Source organism: Gopherus flavomarginatus, chromosome 5 (genome assembly GCF_025201925.1).
Source record: "Gopherus flavomarginatus isolate rGopFla2 chromosome 5, rGopFla2.mat.asm, whole genome shotgun sequence".
Classification (NCBI taxonomy): Eukaryota; Metazoa; Chordata; order Testudines; family Testudinidae; genus Gopherus; species Gopherus flavomarginatus.
This window is the reverse complement of record NC_066621.1, coordinates 5,236,133-5,254,624: the sequence shown is the minus strand read 5'-3', so window position 1 is coordinate 5,254,624 and position 18,492 is coordinate 5,236,133. Positions and strand designations below refer to the sequence as shown.

Below are 18,492 nucleotides of genomic sequence, written 5' to 3'. Positions count from 1 at the left end.
GTTGAAGGCTGCTATCAAATCCCCCCTCACTCTTCTCTTCTGCAGACTAAATAAGCGCAGTTCCCTCAGACTCTCCTTATATGTCATGTTCCCCAGCCCCCTAACCATTCTCGTTGCCCTCTACTGGATTCTCTTAGTTTGTCTACATCTTTTCTGTAGTGGGGGGACCCCAAAACTGGTCACAATATTACACATCTGTGAGGGGTGTGGATTTTTCACCTGCTTGAGAGATGTAGCTGTGCCACTGTAAATCCCTAGTGCAGACAAGACCTGAGTGCCAAATGTAACCCGCAGGTCTTACATCTCACTTTTTTCCATGAACCCTTTATCTAAGAGTTTCTTGATTCCAGTTGCAAGGTCAGATTGCTTAGGCCAAAGGAACTGTTTCAAAGAAGACAAATAGGAAATGTTTTTAGACGCACTGCTTGGAAAATGTTTTTCTTCTTTCCCCCGTGGAAATTTTCAACTTTTTTTTCCCCACAAACCAAACACTTGAAAATCCAAAATTTTTTGGCCCAAAACTGCTGAAATCCAAAATTTTTGGCTTTCAGTTGAAATTTTTCAGGTTTGGGATTTTATGACAAAAATTCAAAAATTTAAGGAAAGCAGAGACTTTCTACCCCACTTTTCATTTAGTAGAATACAATTTTCCATTAAGAGAATGTTGACCAGCCCTATTGTGGGATAAAGTGATTTCTTTTTCTTTTATGGATAGTTGCCTGTCATCTTATGGAAGTGTTGAAAAGGAGAATTTGTAACCTTTTACAAGAACGAGAGGAGATGAGTCATGAGCCTAGAGAGTGGATTTTCCGCAGAGCTCTGTCTAGCGAGTTCATACTTGAAGGCACTTCATTCCGGTAACGTTGTATGTTCTTGTACAGTTGCATGATGTTGGCCATTTGAATTTCAAATAGCTCAAATTTTTGGAATACCAACGAGAAGTGATATGTTTGTATCACGTCACTTAAAGTATTCCTGGAAGGGGCTCGGGTACAACAGTGATGAGGGTGATATAACTACTTATATAGAAGACTAGAATATGTTTTAAAAATCACATTTAATCAGGGTATTGGCAACAAAATCTTAGGTCATTGGACAGTTAAAGGATCTTGTTTGTAACAAGAACAAAGAACAAGAACAAAGTTGATCAGCTGTATGAAATGTGCCAAACCCTACAGATAAATAACTTGAAAGTTTTGGAAATTCATATTTACGGTATTCAGCTACTGCAGACAGCTGACTCCCAACCTTGAGAGACATCACCTAGCCAATGCTAAATTTGCTCCCTATTTTGACCTTTGCTTTATTATGATTGTTGGATGTTTACATAGCGGTATCTTAGGGTCCAGCCCTGCAGAGCAACCCTCATGTTACAGACACACAGAATGAGCTGATTGAGCGAGGGAGTTGAAAGAATTATTTTATAACACGTTTTTCCTTTTTTTTAAGGCATGTTGTCTGGATTCATTTGGAAGACATTCTGGCAAATATGTTTGCTCAAATTCTAGCAGTAATTGATGCAAACAACAATTTGAATCATATCTCTCAAGAAACTCCTATCTCTGACCTCTGGCTCCAGATGTTCAAAGATGAATCATTTCTGAAGATTAAGTATACCAGCAAGTAAGAAACCGCTAGGAAAGCTCAAACTCTCAGGATTAGATCTGAGTGGGAAACACTTTTCCCATCCTGCAAGAGTTTTTGAGATTTCAACATTTTTCCCCATCCTAAACTGGAATAAAAAGTTGAAATCTTGAAAATTTTCACAAATTGAGAGTCCGAAAATAATCTTGGCTCCATCGTAAAGTTCAATTTAGATTTTGACCTTTTTAAAAAAAGTTTTTACCTTTTTGAAGAATAAATTAACTACAATCACTAAGTGGAAAGTCATTTCAAATTATAAACCAAAACAGTTTTTTTTTTCAAAAATGTCAACACAGGATGTTTTAATGGTTTTGAAACCTTTTTCCAAAAATTGCTCAAATCAGGAGGCTTGTTGAAATCGACCCTTTTCCTGCAAATTGTTTCGGTTTCAGTAAGTCATGATTTTCTGATGATATAATGTTTAATCAGAAAATTCCTGACCAATCTCTATTCAGGATTGAGAAAACCAACCTCTCTCCAGATCTGCAAAGGTACAGTGCTATAGCAATGAGAGAGTCTGGGGTGGTGGAGAGTGCGTTCATTAGACGAGTAGATGCATAGTGAAGTGGGAAGGCAACAGATGTATAGAAGATTAAACCACTGAACTCACTGCATCGGAACTGTATGGAATTCACCGTATCAGAAGCCAAAAATTTAGTCAGACAACTGGGCACAGAATTACAGGCAAAGCCATTTGTGCCAGCTTTTATATGCATCATTATTATATGTGTTGTTGTTCTTCTTATTATTTATTTATAGATCCTTAGATTATAAGACCAGAAAGGAGTGTTGGAATCATAGAGTTAGAAGGGACCGCAAGAGTCATCGAGTCTAACCCCCTGCCAATATGCAGGGTTTGTTGTGTCTAAAGATAGATGGCTATGCAGCCTCCTTTTGAAAACCTCCAGTGAAGGAGCTTTCACGATTTCCCTAGGCAGTTTGTTCTGTTGTCCTACTGTTCTTACAGTTAGGAAGATTTTCCTGAGATTTAATCCTAAACTGCCATGCTGTAGTTTGAACCCACTGTCCCTTGCCCTGAAGCAAGAGAGAACAATTTGTTCTCCATCTTTTTTATGGCAGCCTTTCAAGTAAGTGTTTGAAGACTGCTGTCATGTCCTCCCGTAATCTTCTCTTTTCTAAATGAAACATACCCAGTTCCTTCAGCCTTTGCTCATATGACTTGCATTCCATCCCTTTGATCATCGTCACTCACCTCTGGATCCTCTCCAGTTTCTCCACATCCTGTATATACAGCAGTGACCAAAACTGGACACAGTACTCCAGCTGAGATGTAACCAGTGCCAAGTCAAGTGGTACTATAACTTCCTATGCTTACATGCTGTGCCTTTGTTAATGAAACCCAAAACTGCATTTGCTTTTTTGTAACAGCATTGCATTGTTGATTTTCATGTTCAGTTGTGATCCACCACAACTCCCAGATCCTTTTCAGCAGTGCTGCTGCCAGGACAGTTTCCCCCCTTCCCCCCGCCCCTTCTGTATTTGTGCATTTGGTTGTTCTTCCCTAAGTGCAGCACCTTATATTTGTCTTCGTTGAATTTCATTTTGTTGTCTGTAGCCCAGTTCTCCAATTTATCAAGATCCCTCTGAATTTTAGCTCTATCCTCCAAAGTGTTGGCAACCCCTCTAGCTTTGTGTCATTTGCAGATTTGATCAATATGCTCTCTATTCCTACACCCTGGTCATTAATAAAGATATTAAAAAACACCAGACCTAGACCAGATCCCTGTGGAACCCCACTTGAGACCTCCCTCCAGTCCAACATCATCCCATTAATAGTTACTCTTTGTTTGCATTTTTTTATCCAGTTATGTATCCACTTATTGGTAGTTCTACTGAGGCTGAATTTCTCCAGCTTACTTATGTCATGAGAGTGTCATGTGGGAATGTGTGAAAGCCTTGCTGAAGTCCAGGTATATTATGTCCACCACATTCCCCATATCCACCAAAACAGTTACCTTGTCAAAGAAAGAAATCAAGCTGGTTTGTCATGATTTATTCTTAGTAACTTCATACTGGCTGCTAGTGGTTATCCCTTCAGCCTCCAGGTATTTGCAAATTAAATGTTTTATACATGGCTCTAATAGCTTCCCAGATATCAAAGTCAGGCTGACTGGTTTATAGTTCCCAGACTCCTACTTTTCTCCCTTTTTAAAGATGGGCACCATGTTAGCCCTTCTTCAGTCTTCTGGGACCTCTCTTGCCATCCACGAGTTTGCAAATATTTTTGCCAGTGGCTCTGATATTTCTTCAGCTAATTCCTTCAGCATTCTTTGGTGACCAGCATCAGACTCTGATGGTCTCTGGCATGTTCTTTACTTATCCTGATCTGCAACCCTCCCCCTTTACTGTCTATGATAACTTTGCTAATCATCCAGTCACATGTTATTTTTTGTGTGAAGACTGAAGCAACATAGATGTGAGCGTCTCCGCCTTCTTATTGTCCATTACCAGCTCATCTTTTCCTTTGAGCAGCAGACCCACACCACCCCGATCTTTCTTTTCTGTCTGATGTATTTGCAGAACCCCTTCTTATTGTCTCTAACATTTCTTGATAGTTGTAACTTATTCCTTGTATGTTTTTTTGGTTTTTAGTTAGCTAGAAAGTTATGTGTTAGGATTATTCAGTCTGACCTCCTATATAATGCATCCCAGAAAACCTCATAACTTCTGCCTGAGCATTGTTTTGACCTAAAGGCTTCAAGTGATGGAGAATACCCTTGGTAAATTGTTCCAGTCTTTCACTGTTAAACATTTGTGCCTGATTTCTGAATTTGCCTAGCTTAAGCCGATCTCTAACTATCAGAGACCAGAGGGCAGTTAATCTTCATCTGCTACTGCAGGTTTCTGATACCTTCCTCTGCATCATCTGGTGCTCGGTGCTGTCACAGACAGCAGACTGGGCTAGACAGACCTCGGTGCTGATCCAGTCTGGCAATGCCTGGGTTCCAGTGTTCCTAGCTACAGCCTCCAGTCACTGGGTCTTGCTCTGCTCGTCACTCTAATTACCTAATTACCTGATTTTTTCAGGTACATTCAGACAGTGTGATGTTGAAGTGGGTGCAACTGGTGATGCAAATTATTGTGCCTGTGATTGATTTGCACGTGCATTTAATGGCACCTGCTTATATGAAAGGCTGTTTTTGGAAATGTAGGCTTAAATGTAAATGATCAGTCCCATTGAACATGGGCAGGGACACCTGTGTTAGATTGTTATGAAGAACTAGTGCTGTCTCCCGGATCTGACACTTGGGCCAAGTAATCCATCATCTGCGCAGTCTCCCTCATACAACCAATGAAATTGTTGCATGCAAATTAGCTGTAATGTAAGGGTGATGATTCGTTGAGTTACCTCTGATATCACAATGGTCTAAGATGCTTGGCATGGCATAGACACATGCTTTACTGTAGCTGTACCCTGCATGGGTGTAATTTGTAAAGTCAGATTGGCTGAGAACTTAAAATGTGGATGGTAACAGACGGCAAATCCCCTTGATGATTGAACTTAGCTGAGAGCTGGGAACAAGAGCCCAGCTCTCCTTAGTCCCAGTCCAAGCCCTCAACCACTAGACTCACTTACGTCCCATAAATTGTCACTGTAAGGAATTACTTTGTGGGGCTGTTCAGGGAAGGGTGGAGGAAGTAATCCACGGCCTGGAAAAATATACATGTGAAAGACTTAACAGACTGGGGTTGTCACCCGAGAGAGGAGACATGACAAAAATGTATAAAAAGTAGTGACTGATGTAGAGAAGGGAGCATCTTGTTCTCTCTGTCTCATAACGCAGGAACAAGGGTGTAGGCTGCTAGTTTGTTTTCCTCCGCAGGAAGGTCTTACTCCAAGCCTGATCTCTTTCATGCCCTTACCTCCGGGCACAGTTTTCAAACAAAAACTCACAAACTAACACAAAACAAAGTGATTCCCCTGCCCATCACAGACTGTAGTGGCCCAGAGGGCCTGTCTGCTGCAGAGCCAGTCACAAGAGCCAGCCTCCACCCTGCAGCTCTTCCCCAGCTGAGCACTCTCAGCACTTTAGAGAGAACACTTAACCCCTTCCTAGCCGGGTCTGACAGATGAATAGGCTGGCTGGACCCAGGCCTATGGCCCCTAAAGGGGCAGACCACCCTTTTACAAAGGGGACAACTGATGGAATTGAAAGGCAGCAAATTCAAAACCAGTTGAAGGAAATGTTTTTTTTCCCACACAACACATAATTGTTCTCTGAAACCTATTGCCACTTTAAGTCATTGAGGCAGACAACTTAAGATTATATGGATATTTTATATATATATGTTTGTTTGTTTGTTTGTTTTAAACACTCAAGGGCCCCCGATGCTAAAATTTCTGTGTTATCAATGAGCGAAGACCCCAGCAGATCCACACAGTGCTGCTTTCCATTCAGCTGGGTTCTGAAAGCTCGCCTGGATGAGATATGGGAGACAGTCCATCGAGTGAAAGGTAACTTCACACTTTCTGCGTCTATTAAAATTAACTGCAATGGAAAAAAAATATGGGACCCAATTCTCCTCTTGCTTTTGCCAGAGTAAATCCAGATCAGGTTTACAGAAGAGCTACATGGGGAGGAGATGTCTCGTAATAGAGACTGGTGTGAACTAGCAGAGAGAAGCAGAATGAGATCCACTGGGTGGGAGCTGAAGGGAGACACATTCACACAGGAAATAAGTAGTACATTTTTAACAAGGAGGGAAATTAACAGGGAGAAGCCATTAGCCCAGCTCACTAAGGTATGGGGAGGAATCTGCATCACTTGAGAGTTTTGGTTGTGCTTAACTAAAGTTGGTTCAAAAATTTTAGTCAAAACAGTTTGGTGTCAGAAAACTGAAACTTTTCATGACATTTTGTTGATTTAGATGAAATTCTGTTAGAAAACAAACTGGGAAGAAATGTTCGGAAAATGTCAAAACGTCTTGTTTCAACATTTTCACAATAAAAGTTTCAATTTTTTTTGTTTCTAAAGAACATTGTTTTGAAGTTTATCTTATACATACAAAATTAAATAAAAATGGTCCAATCAAAACAAACCATTGCAAAATTGATAATTTTGATTGACCCAAACAAAAAAAATCATAATTTAATTTTGTGAAAATTTTCAGAATTTGTCTTTTTGTCGTGATTTGTAACAAAAAAAATGCTAAATGTCAAAATTTTTCATGGGACAGAAATCCATTTTCTGACCAGCCCTACTTTTAACTCAGCCAAATGCAAGGATCAAAGAATGTAGGTCACTCTTACCAGATGGCAGACTGTATCCTGGAAATCAGTGATTTGGGAAAGGAATTTGTAGATAGATCTGGGGATGTAGGTACTCTCAGACTGGGTCGCATACTTGCAGATCAGTAGGGTCTGTGCTTAATCTTCTGCTGCTTAGAGGAGTCTTGCTGGTGGGGGCGGGAAGAGTTCCTCATTGAAGATTGCCCTGTCTGACTGTCTGAGCCTTCTTGTCCTTTGTAAACCCAGTCCTTCATTCCTTGAAAACGTAGTCAATTGCTCCATTCCCCACCAAGCTAGAATAACCTAGAACCTCCCCACCCAACTAGAATGACCTAGAACATGGCCATATAAGTCTATCAAGTAGCCATTTATAATGGAGAAAAACTGGATTCCCATTGCCCTGCCATGCTTATATTCTTGCCCCCCCATTCACTTGCATATTAATAATTACCAAACAGTATTTATAGTGGTTTGCTGTAACTGAATAAGTCCCTCTCCTTTTTTCATTCTGTGTCATCCTAGATTATCCAAAGGACCCTACTGTGGACTCTGCTGAAATGTTTCAAAGTTCTATCTTGAATATGCCAGTGCCAGATGGCAATAGTCCAGAAATGGTTCAGCATTATGCCAGTGATTTTGTAAGGATGGCTTTTCCAGGGCAAGATGTTCAGGTTTATGAGGTAAATGGATTTCTGCAGAAAAGCAATTTTGGACGTCACCAGGCTGAATGGTTGGGGTGAGATTACAAATGGTATAGTAGACATATAAGACTTAATGCAGAAAAAAATAAAAAACGTACAGCCAGATCTTCAGCTGGTGTAAATCGACCCTCACTCCATTGGCATGAATGGGGGCAGATCCCCAGCTGGTGTCAGTCAGCCAGAACAATATTGGAGTAAATGGGCCAGACCCCAGATAATGCAGAAAGTGTCTAATTTCCTTAAAAAAATTAATTTTTTTGTAGATTTTTTTTTCATATAAAAAAGGTCTTGCTTGAGTTTTTTTAGAAAAAAGTTTTTGGTTTTGATTTTTAACAGTCAAAATTTTCTGCCAAAAGTAGAAATAATACTTTTTCTTTTATCACCAGATTTTGTCTAACGTTCTCATAACTGGTGCAAAGCGGCTTTGCGCCACTTTGCCACATGACGACGTGGGGTTTTCCCTGATTTGGCTGCACATTGAATATTTCTACCTACAAGAGAATTATCAGCTGTTCATCAATTTAGTGAAGAATGAGGAGGCTTTAGCCAATGAGCTGCAGAAAGTTTATAAAGAAGACACAACTAAAATGGTGAGCGAGGTTACCTGAACGGTGCTTCGTTGTTGCTCTTTTCAACCTGTAATTGTAAATGGGAATCATCATCGAGAGGGTGTGTTTCTACTGGGTCCCACAAGGACTGGGTTTTGGCCCTATGCTGTTTAAAATTTTTAGTGATGGTCAGGAAGAAAACACAAAATCATCACTGATAAAGTTTGCAGCTAGCGCAAAGATTGGGGGAGTGGTAAATAATGAAGGAAGCAGTCACTGATATAGAGCGATCTAGATCGCTTGGTAAGCTCAGTACCAGAAAACAATGTGTGTTTTAATGTGGCTAAATGTATATGTATGGGAACAAAGATTGTTGGGCGCACTTATGGGATGCGTGGGGATGATCACAGGAGGCAGTGACTCTGAAAAAGACTGGGGATCATGGAGGTTAATCAGCTGATCATGAGCTCCCATAGTGATACTGTGGCCAAAAGGTCTAATGCGATCCTGGGATGCATAAATAGGGGAAACTTGAGTAGGAGTAGGGAGGTTGCATTACCTTTATATTTGGCACTGGGGTGGCTGCTGCTGGAGAACTGTGTCCGGTTCTGGTGCCCATAAGTCCAGAGGGGTGTTGATAAATTGGAGAGAGTTCAGAAAAGAGCCATGAGAATGATTAACGGTTTAGAAAACCTGCCTTATGGTGACAGACTCACAGAGCTCAATCTGCTTAATTTAACAAAAAGAAAGCTAAGAGGTGAGTTGATCACACTCTATAAGTGCCAATGTGGGGAACAAATATTTGATAAAAGCCTCTTCAGTCTAGAAAACAAAGGAATAACAAGGTCCAGTGGCTGACAGTTGAAGCTGGACAAATTCAGATGGGAAATAAGATGCAAATTTTTAACAGTGAGGGGAATTAACAATTGGAACCATTTACTAAGGGTCGTGGTGGATTCTCCATCACTGGGAATTTTAAAATCAAGATTGGATGTTTTTCTAAAACAGCTGCTCTGCTCCAAGTAGGAACGAATTCAGCAAGATTGTATGGCCTCTGTTATGCAGGAGGTCAGACTAGGTGATCACAGTGGTTCCTTCTGGCCTTAGAATCTTAGGCTTGGTCTACACTAGGGGATGGAGGTCAACCTAAGTTATGCAACTTCAGCTTCGCGAATAGAGTAGCTGAAGTCGGTGTATCTCAGGTCGATTTACCTGGCCGTAAGGATGGCGGCGAGTCAACCGCAGCCGCTCCCCCTTCGACTCCGCTTCCCCCTCTCGCTGCAGTGGAGTTCCAGAGTTGATGGCAGAGCTATTGGGGATTGATTTTATTGCATCTACACTAGACGCAATAAATCGATCCTTGATAGATCGATCACTACCCGCTGATACGGTGGGTAGTGTAGACGCACCCTGATTCTAAGAATCCTCCATGTATTTCCCTGCTTCCAATGACAGAATCTGTAGAACCACAGGGTTAGAAGGGACCACAAGGGTCATCTAGTCTAACCGCCTGCCAAGATGCAGGATCTGTTGTGTCTAAACCATCCAAGACAGATGGTTATTCAGCCCCCTTTTGACAACCTCCAGTGAAGGAGCTTTCACGACCTTCGTAGGATAGTTTGTTCCATTGTCCTACTGTTCTTACAATTAGGAAGATTTTCCAGAGATTTAATCCTAAACTTCCATTCTGTAGTTTGAACCCATCGTCTCTCGTTCTGCCTCTTGTTCTGTGACAACAAAGAATAAATTTTCTCCATATTTTAATAACAACCTTTCAAGTATTTGAAGACCACTATCATGTCCTCTCTTAATCTTCTCTTTTCCAAACTAAACATACCCAGTTCCTTCAGCCTTTGTTCATATGGTTTGCATTCCATCCCACTGATCATTTTTGTCGCTCACCTCTGGATCCTTTCCACTTTCTCTACATCCTGTACACAGAACTCCAGCTGAGGCCTAACCAGCACTGATAAGAGCAGTACTAGCATCTCCCATGACTTCCATTGTATGTCTCTGTTAATGCAACCCAAAATTGCATTTGCTTTTTTTTGCAACGCCATTGCATTGTTGACTCATCTTGAGGTTGTAATCTGTTGTCACTGTGTCTCACAACTGAGAATACCAAATTCAGGACAAACGGCTGAGAAATGGGGCAGACACCCTAAACCAGTGGTTATTCTTCCATAAGATATACCATATCTCTAACAAAAGTAAACTTCTTCTCACCATACTGGCTAACGAAGTCAGAAATGCAGTCTCCTTAGGTATCCCAGTCCTTGTTTCATCACCCAGACACTAGAGGTAATGATGAGTGGTTATTTAAAACCAATTTAATAAAAAAAAGGGTTCTTCTGGTCCCAAAGGACCAGTCACATACCCAGGTAAATGTATTACCCAGATCTGACCCAATAATTGCGCGGTTGCCAATCTTTTAGTATCTAATAGCTGAAGATTTACTTATGAGGGTAAAGAAAGAGGTGAGAGTTAAAATGATCAAAGGAATCAAATACGTACAGACCTTGCAAAGTTCTTGTATCAGGTTTGAAGCAGTGATGGAATAAACTGCTGTTTTGACTTGTTAAGTCTCTGGTGACTTCCAAAAGATTGGAAGGTCCTCAGTCCATTGGTTAGACTGCTCCTTTCAATATAAGTCCTTAGTCCAGAGATCAGAGCAGAAAAGAGGAAAACAGAGATATTTCCAGGGCCTTTTATAGCTTCTGCCATGTGGCGGGAAACCCATTCTCCCAAGGAAAGCTCCCAGCACAGTTTGTAGAAAAGTACAGGCACAAGATGGAGTTTAGGGTCACATTGCTAGTCACATGCCCGTGCATGCTTTGATGAGTCATAGCAGGAGCCATTATTCATATTCTGGCTAAAACATCCTCAGGAAAGGCCATCAGGTGGAGATAAGCTTCTTCTGTGACCGGTTGTTTTACTACATGGGCCATCAACTTGAATAGCCCATTCACAATGTGCTGGCTAGACTGGATGTAAACTACCTGGTGGGTGTCACGCCAGGAGCAAACACATCTGAAATACTCGTACATAGTCAATATTCATAATGACAGATACAACAATGACACATGCATACAAATAGGATAATCACATTCAGCAAAGCATAACTTTTCCATTCACACTTTACATGATATACTTTGTATAATATTTGTAGCAATTATATAACAGTGGTAGCAACATGATATAAACATGGTTATATTTTAATCGTATACCATCACATCCACCACAACTCCCAGATCCTTCTCAGCAGTGCTGCGACCAAGTCACATGTGCTTTGAATCATATAATATCCTTGGCATTAGGAGATGGTCACTACAATTTTAAGCCACCTGGTTTTGTTTGATGCAAGTGTCGTCTACACTGGACCAGAAGCTGTGTTATCCAAACCAGTTTTAACCACTCTTTAAAAATGGCTTATACCTGCCATGGCCCTATTCACATTAACAAGCCAAACCAGATTAAATCCACGGCAGCCTGAACCAATTTAATATCATGGTTAAGGGCTGGCTCCAACTCCTGTGGATGTCAATGGGAAGATGGATTGATTTCATGGGGCGTTAGATCAGGCTTAAAACTTGATTAGGTGACAGGATCCTTGACTCAGGGCACTTAGGTCCTGAAGAGGAGGGGGAGTGATGTTCCGTGACACTGTTACAGTCTGCACTGCTTGGAAACAAACGTGGAATTTCTCTCCCTCCTTTCCTTGTTCCTTTGCCTCAGCAGCTGGATGTGTAACATGCTGGCGCAGTAGTTGTGACTGTATCGCGGCTTCTGCTCCTGTCTTGCCATTAGTGGGGTTATCCCTTTAGCTCAGATGGTGGGGGTCTTTGCCAGTGATGCTGAACCACCAGAGTTCCATCCCTGCTGATGAGCAGATCTTGCCTGAGAGTGCATGTGTGTGTGCATGTATCTGTGTGCGTGCAGCCACCGGTCCTTTCTTCATAACCTTCTCCAGTTCCATTGCTTCAGCTCTTCAGCAAGCAGTATGCCTGCCCTGTTGTTTTCTCTCCTCTTTCCCCTCACCCCGAAACACAATGGCTAGCTCAGAAACTCACGGGATTTGTTTTTAAATGTTATTTTAGTTTGTAGCTCTTGATGCCGCCAGTATTGTCCTGAAGCAGCTGCAGCCCACAGAGAAGGAGCTTCTGCCATTCAGCGCCTGCCTCACCTGGCTGAAAAGGATCAAGTCCATTAAGCACACTGTCGAGCTGATCACATCGGACGACTACCAGATGAGACTTTATGATAACAAAGAGGAATTATTGAACAGTGTATTGTAAGTGTTACTCCTCCCTGCAAAAACTGTCTGTGTATTTTAAAGAATATAAACATTTTTAAAATGCATAACAGTCAAAATTTTTCTGTGAAAACTTTTTCCCCCCCAGACAGAAAGATAGGTTTTCCTTTAAACACATTTTTTTGCAGACAGTGTCAGATTTCCTCAGAATTTTTCTAATTTTTATAGAAAAACTTGAAAACTAAAACTTTTGGAAATCAAATGTTTTGATTTTTTGCATTTTTTTTAAACCAAAACCTTCAGTTACTGGAAAAAAAATGGGGTTTGTTTTCTCAATGAAAAGTCATAATTTTCCATGGGGAGGAAAAAACCCTTCCATGTTCCAATCAACTTTCTGTTAGATAGTGGCTAAGTGTTTGCTGTGACCTTATTAGTGGCTGGTCTACATAGCACAGGGGTAGGCAGCCTATGGCACACGTGCCAAAGGTGGCACGTGAGCTGATTTTCAGTGGCACTCACACTGCCCAGGTCCTGGCCTCCAGTCCGGGGGGCCTCTACATTTTAATTTAATTTTAAATGACACTTCTTAAAGATTTTAAAAACCTTATTTACTTTACATATAACAATAGTTTAGTTATATATTATAGACTTATAGAAAGAGACCTTCTAAAAATGTTAAAATGTATTACTGGCACGCAAAACCTTCAACTAGAGTGAATAAATTAAGACTCAGCACACCACTTCTGAAAGGTTGCCGACCCTTGACATAGCAGATAAAAGCCCATTACTTTGCTGCTGTGTTACTCTGTGGGACAGACAGAAAAGGCGGAGTCAGCTCTCTTTTCCCAGCAGCTCCAATCAAGCAAGGTAGAATGGAGCTGGTTAAGCAGGGCAGTGTATTAATTTGAGGGTGGGGCAGGGCAGAAAGGCTAATTAAGCCATTAGGCAGAGCCTACAAACAGGCACAGAAAGGAAGTGGAAAAGGGGGAAGTAAGGGGTAAAGAGAGATTGTTCTCCCCTGCTTGTTATGGGAGCTGTATATATTATGAAGATGGTGGGAATTCATTTATAAATAAACTGCACAACATGCTGGACCAGCACAAGGGTCTCTGAGTAGTTTGTAGACCAGATCAGAACAGGAGGAGGAGCCAGGAGGCCCTGTAACACTGTGTTAGTTCAAATGGTAAAGTAAACATCCTAGATCCCTTCACTAGTCCTTGATGTCATCCTTCTGGGCCCTTTGCAGGGGAGAAAGTAACTTACCGGTACGCATGGCAGCTGAGGTCCTGGGCAAGCTGTGGGGGCGGGGTCTTGGGCGGAAGGGGTGGAGCTGGGGACCAAACTCTCTCAGCCAGCCCTTTGGTGCTGCCGCTTCCAGCTATTTGAACGGCCCAGAGCTCCAGCCCTCACTGCCGCAGTAACAGCAGCTGGGAGCCCTGGGCCCTTTTAAATCTCTGGGCCCTGGGGCAGCTGCCCCTTTTGCTCCCTCCTATTGGTGGCCCTGCTGATAGGGTCCGGCAGCGCTGCAGCTGTGTGTAGGCCGGTACCGGCGGCCACTTCTTACCGATATGCCATACCAGCCCAGTCACCGAGTTTTGTGAGATCCTTTTGTAGCTCTTCACAGTCTGCCTGGGACTTAACTATCTTGAGTAGTTTTGTATCAACTGCAAATTTTGCCATCTTACTGTTTACCCCTTTTTCCAGATCGTTTATGAATATGTTAAATAGAACTGGGCCCAGAATCCAGGTGGTTGGTTTTGTCCAAAGATGTGGGAAAGAATTATTTTTCCCAGCAGACAAGGCTCAGCTAGTCGCAGTGAGGCACTTCTGTCTCTTTTTCAGACGCCAGTGGAATTGCACCAACATCGTCTACCTGCTCATCGATCACCTGCTACACGATGAAACCAACGTGGATGAGAAGCTGCTAAAGCTCGTTGTGAAGCAGTTTGTCTTCCTCTGGAACGTAGGTGTATAAAATAGCGCCCCACTGCCCTTTTGAAACCACATGGAACAAGAGGCTGCAGCCCTAAGGCCCCAGCAGAGTTGGGAAGGAGGACCACTGGAAGACATTTTTCATCCAAAACTTTTTTTGGAGAAAAATGCAGATTTCACAATACCCAAATGCTTCGTGAATTTGTGTTGGTTTTGCCAAATTGTTTTGTTAGGCTCTGATAGAGGCCTCCCTGCAGGATGAGGGAGCAGGCAGGTACTAGACACAGTGTTGGAATATAATACTGTGAATATTCCAGTCCATTTTTTTTTTTGAATTGTCAGTGAACTGAAAAATCCGTTATTCACCCACATGAGACATGGCTAGGGGCTGCTCTAGGTATTTTGGTGCCCCAAGCACAGCAGGCAGGCTGCCTTCCTTCGGCGGCTTGCCTGTGGGAGGTCCCTGGTCCCACATATTCGGTGGCATGCCTGCGGGAGGTCCGTCGAAGCTGTGGGACCAGCGGACCCTCCACAGGCATGCTACTGAAGGCAACCTCCCTGCCGCCCTCGCGGCCACTGGCAGAGCGCCCCCCGTGGCTTGCCACCCCAGGCACGTGCTGGTACCTGGAGCTGCCCCTGGACATGGGGTCCCCACAAGAGATCAGGAGGTCACCTGCAGGTGGCCCAAGCTGCACTGGCTCTGCACAGCTCCCCTACATACTGTCTCCTGCCCCTGTTACACAGTGATACTACACCTGGGCCCCTGCAATCCTCACCCCAGAATTAGAAACTTACATAGGACAGAAAATCTGTTTGGCAAAGGATATGGAGATTTGGAAAATTGGCTTCATTCCAAATTGGAACAAAAACTGAAAATTCCAAAATTTGCACAAAGAAAAATTGGGGGGAAACAATTAGTTTTGGATTGATTCAAATGTTTTGATTCTTAATATTTTGGTATTAGATTATACAACATATGTGGGTATTGTAGTGTAAAATAAAATTTCCATGTTTCAGGGTTTTGTTTTTTTGACAAAAAAGCAGTTTTTGCAGGAACACAGACAACATCCATTAAAGTTTTTGTTAGTCAATAACCCAGTGTTCTGTCAGCAACATGTTTTGACCAGTCTTTCTCAGCTGGTGAACCCAGCGATGGATATGTGTGCATAACATCAGGCACCCAAGCTTTCAAAGTTTGTCTCCAGGTCTTTCTGAAAATGTCTGTAACCTTAATTCAGCTCCCCTGTGCTTCTGCATTAGGATACAGTCTTTAATTACATGATCACATGGCAGGTGTTCTATCAGACTCCAGCCTCATTCAGTGCACAGGATGAACAGTGAATGAGGGAGAATGTTTAAGGGTCTGGGCTGGGACTCAGGAGACTTCCTATGTGATGTTGTACAAGACTATCAGAATGCATTCCCTAAAGGGGCAGAGTTAAGGTTGAATGGGGAACCTTGATGCTGGCATATCTTAACTTTTGAGTGCTTGCTTTTTCAAATGTAACTTTTTAAACACTTCTTTTGTCACTTAGAATGTAACGACATTCACTGTGCTTTATTTTCTGTAGTTACTGTACAAAATTGAAGACCATAAACCAGCAAAGATGTTTGAAGTTGTGACAAAAGTGCTGAAGAGATGCACCAACAATGCTGCTACCGTCTATCTTGTGTAAGTTGAGCAAACAAGCAAAAAAGACCATTGTGGGTAAATTTTCAGCAAGAGCATTTTTAGCAGGCAATATGTCTATTAATTACGCTTGCAAGTTAGTTTATTTCCCAACAATATTTTTATTTCCATGTACCATGTAACTCAGCATTTAGTGCTGTACCCACACATATGGAAAACATTTTGCATTATGTACCACGGGTGTGAATGATTCCACCTCCCCTGAGCACCCCCTTGTAGCTGGGCACCTTCACTCCAGGACTAATCAGGGAACATCCATCGCTCCTCCTGTTCCACTAACTTTTTCCAGTTCTTCTGGGTGGTGATGTCAGCAAGTAATCCCCTCTGCTGCTTCCCTTGCCTTCAGCCCTTCCTGGCCCTGGCTCTTTGGCTTGGGGAGGTCAGCCAGCGACCCCTTCAGCTGCTCCTCTGCCTTCAGCCTTTCCCCAGGAACCTCCTGCAGCCTCCTTCAGGAATTTCCTCCCTCTCTGATTTTCCCCAGGCACTGTTCTGCCTTTTCATTGGCCAAATTGAAAGCACCTGTTCTGGCAGAGGGGAGCAGGACCTGCTTTATTTAAAGAAACCAGACATCCTATGTTAATCGGACTTATGTATACTGCCATGGAGCTTTAGCCCAGTTATGCAAGGCTTTCTTTCTTTCTTTCTTTCTTTTGTGACTCTGTAAGGCACAAGGCAGTGGAGAATCAGACCCCGTGAATTGCATCTTGCTTTCGTGGTGTCTTTCAGGAAGGGCGTGAATGAGTGCAAAAGCTGCCAGAACGAGATCACTGACCCGGCTGAGCTGCCCTGCGGTCACATTTTCTGCACTCAGTGCATCCAGGAGTGGAACATCAGGCAGTGCAAGATCTGCAAGAAGAGCGTCCCTGAGGATTACGTGCCCACTGCCTCCCAGATCACCAGGTATTGCACAGTCGCCTGACTCTGTGATTTGGGAGACTTGTTTAGCAGTAATATTCCCACTAATCTCAGTGACCGACAGCGTGGCCAGAATGATTGCTTTTCTTCCACACCTCTCCACTACGTTTCTTTGAGCTCTTAGAAAAACAGTCCGCTCCCTCTCCCAGACGGTTACCGGACATAGCTCCTTGTTCTGCTGAAGGATTTGCCGAAATTGGTCTGTCCATGAACAATGACTTTAATGGGACTTTGTGTATGCAGGGTCTGCACATACTGATCCCTTTCCAGGTCTGCGGCCCAGGATTGTAAATATCCAAAGTTGCAGATTATAAAGGGGGGCTCTGGTCGCACCAAGGGGACTGAAAGCGGGTGCATCTCCCCACATAGAGCTGATGTAGAATAGCATTTTCCAATGTGGCTTTAGGATGTAGGAACCTAAGTCCCATTAAAAATTATGCTTTTGAAAATGGTATCTGTGCATAGGTGCCGACTCTGTGGGTGCTCCGGGGCTCAAGCATCCACAGAAAAAAACTGAGGTGCTCAGCACCCATGGGGCTGGTCATGTTCGGTGGCCCCTCGGGTTGGCCGCAGCTTCAGTGGTTCCCGCCCCTTGTTCCTCTTCACCCTCAACCCTTGTCACTCACCCTTAACGCAGGAGGGGGCAGAAAAGGACTAAGCAGCAGGCAAGAGATGCTTGGGGTTGGGGATGGAGAGGAGTGAGTGGTGGGCAGGTTGGTGGAGCCTTGGGGAGGGGGCGGAGAGGAGCAAGCAGGGGGAGCCTCAGGGGAGGGGGTGAAGAGGAGCAAGTGGCAGCAGGGTTGAGGGGGAGCCTCGGGGGCAGAGGCAGAGAAGTGGGAGGTGCTTCGGGGCAGGAAGAGGCAGAGTGTGTCGGGGCCGCAGGAGGGAGCAGAGTAGGGGAGTAGCCTGGGGGAGAGGCAGAATGGGGGTGGGGCACCTATGTATCTGTGGGCAGTTCTGTGTCAAGCCTGGTGCAGAGGCAATGTATGGGGGACAGGCGACTGGCTGCAGAACATCCAGCCCTTACCATCATAGCCAGCTGGTCCATTCACAGGCAGCCCTAAGCTATGCTGGAGGCCCAAAGGCCACTAGTTGGTCCCAGGTTCAGAAAGCTGCAAGTGACTCCTCTGTGCTCCCCATCTTACCTTCACCCAGTGATTACAGCACGCGTTAGAGGTTTGAGCTCAGGACTCCAGTGTCAGGGGTCAGCTTTTTCTGATTTTAGATAATTATTTTTAGATACACTTTTAGGAGCCATAAATGATTTTTTAAGCGTTTTTCTGGAATTATGTCATTATGCAGCTGTCACCAGGTAGCGCTGTTACACACACTGGTTTTTCATAGCCAGCGAGCAGGTTTCAATTCTAGGGAAGACAATGTGTGTTGTTATTTTGCAGTAATGCACTTTTGGGTAGGGGGAGCTGTGTGAGCAGCAGGAGAATTTGCTGTCTGCCTTGGGCTCTTGTTTAGAACGGGGTGTCTCCCAGGAGACTGGGTGATTGGCTTTGGGCTGACATTCCTGGGAGAAGGCTGAAATGAGGGATAGAATTTGGCAACAT

The 18,492-nt window shown here is 43.3% G+C and overlaps 1 protein-coding gene across 4 annotated transcripts in view; it reads left to right on the top strand.

Annotated features, from left to right (window-relative positions):
* The window catches only part of LOC127052728 (E3 ubiquitin-protein ligase rnf213-alpha-like), a 160,543-nt gene that overhangs the window by 105,932 nt on the left and 36,119 nt on the right, over window positions 1–18,492 (top strand). For all 4 annotated transcript variants that reach the window (XM_050956653.1, XM_050956651.1, XM_050956652.1 and 1 more), the window contains 9 exons: window positions 716–857; window positions 1,450–1,623; window positions 5,988–6,121; window positions 7,418–7,575; window positions 7,983–8,186; window positions 12,242–12,435; window positions 14,239–14,359; window positions 15,900–16,000; window positions 16,745–16,918. In XM_050956653.1, the coding sequence (XP_050812610.1) occupies window positions 716–857; window positions 1,450–1,623; window positions 5,988–6,121; window positions 7,418–7,575; window positions 7,983–8,186; window positions 12,242–12,435; window positions 14,239–14,359; window positions 15,900–16,000; window positions 16,745–16,918 (1,402 nt within the window). The remainder of the gene's footprint in view (window positions 1–715; window positions 858–1,449; window positions 1,624–5,987; window positions 6,122–7,417; window positions 7,576–7,982; window positions 8,187–12,241; window positions 12,436–14,238; window positions 14,360–15,899; window positions 16,001–16,744; window positions 16,919–18,492) is intronic.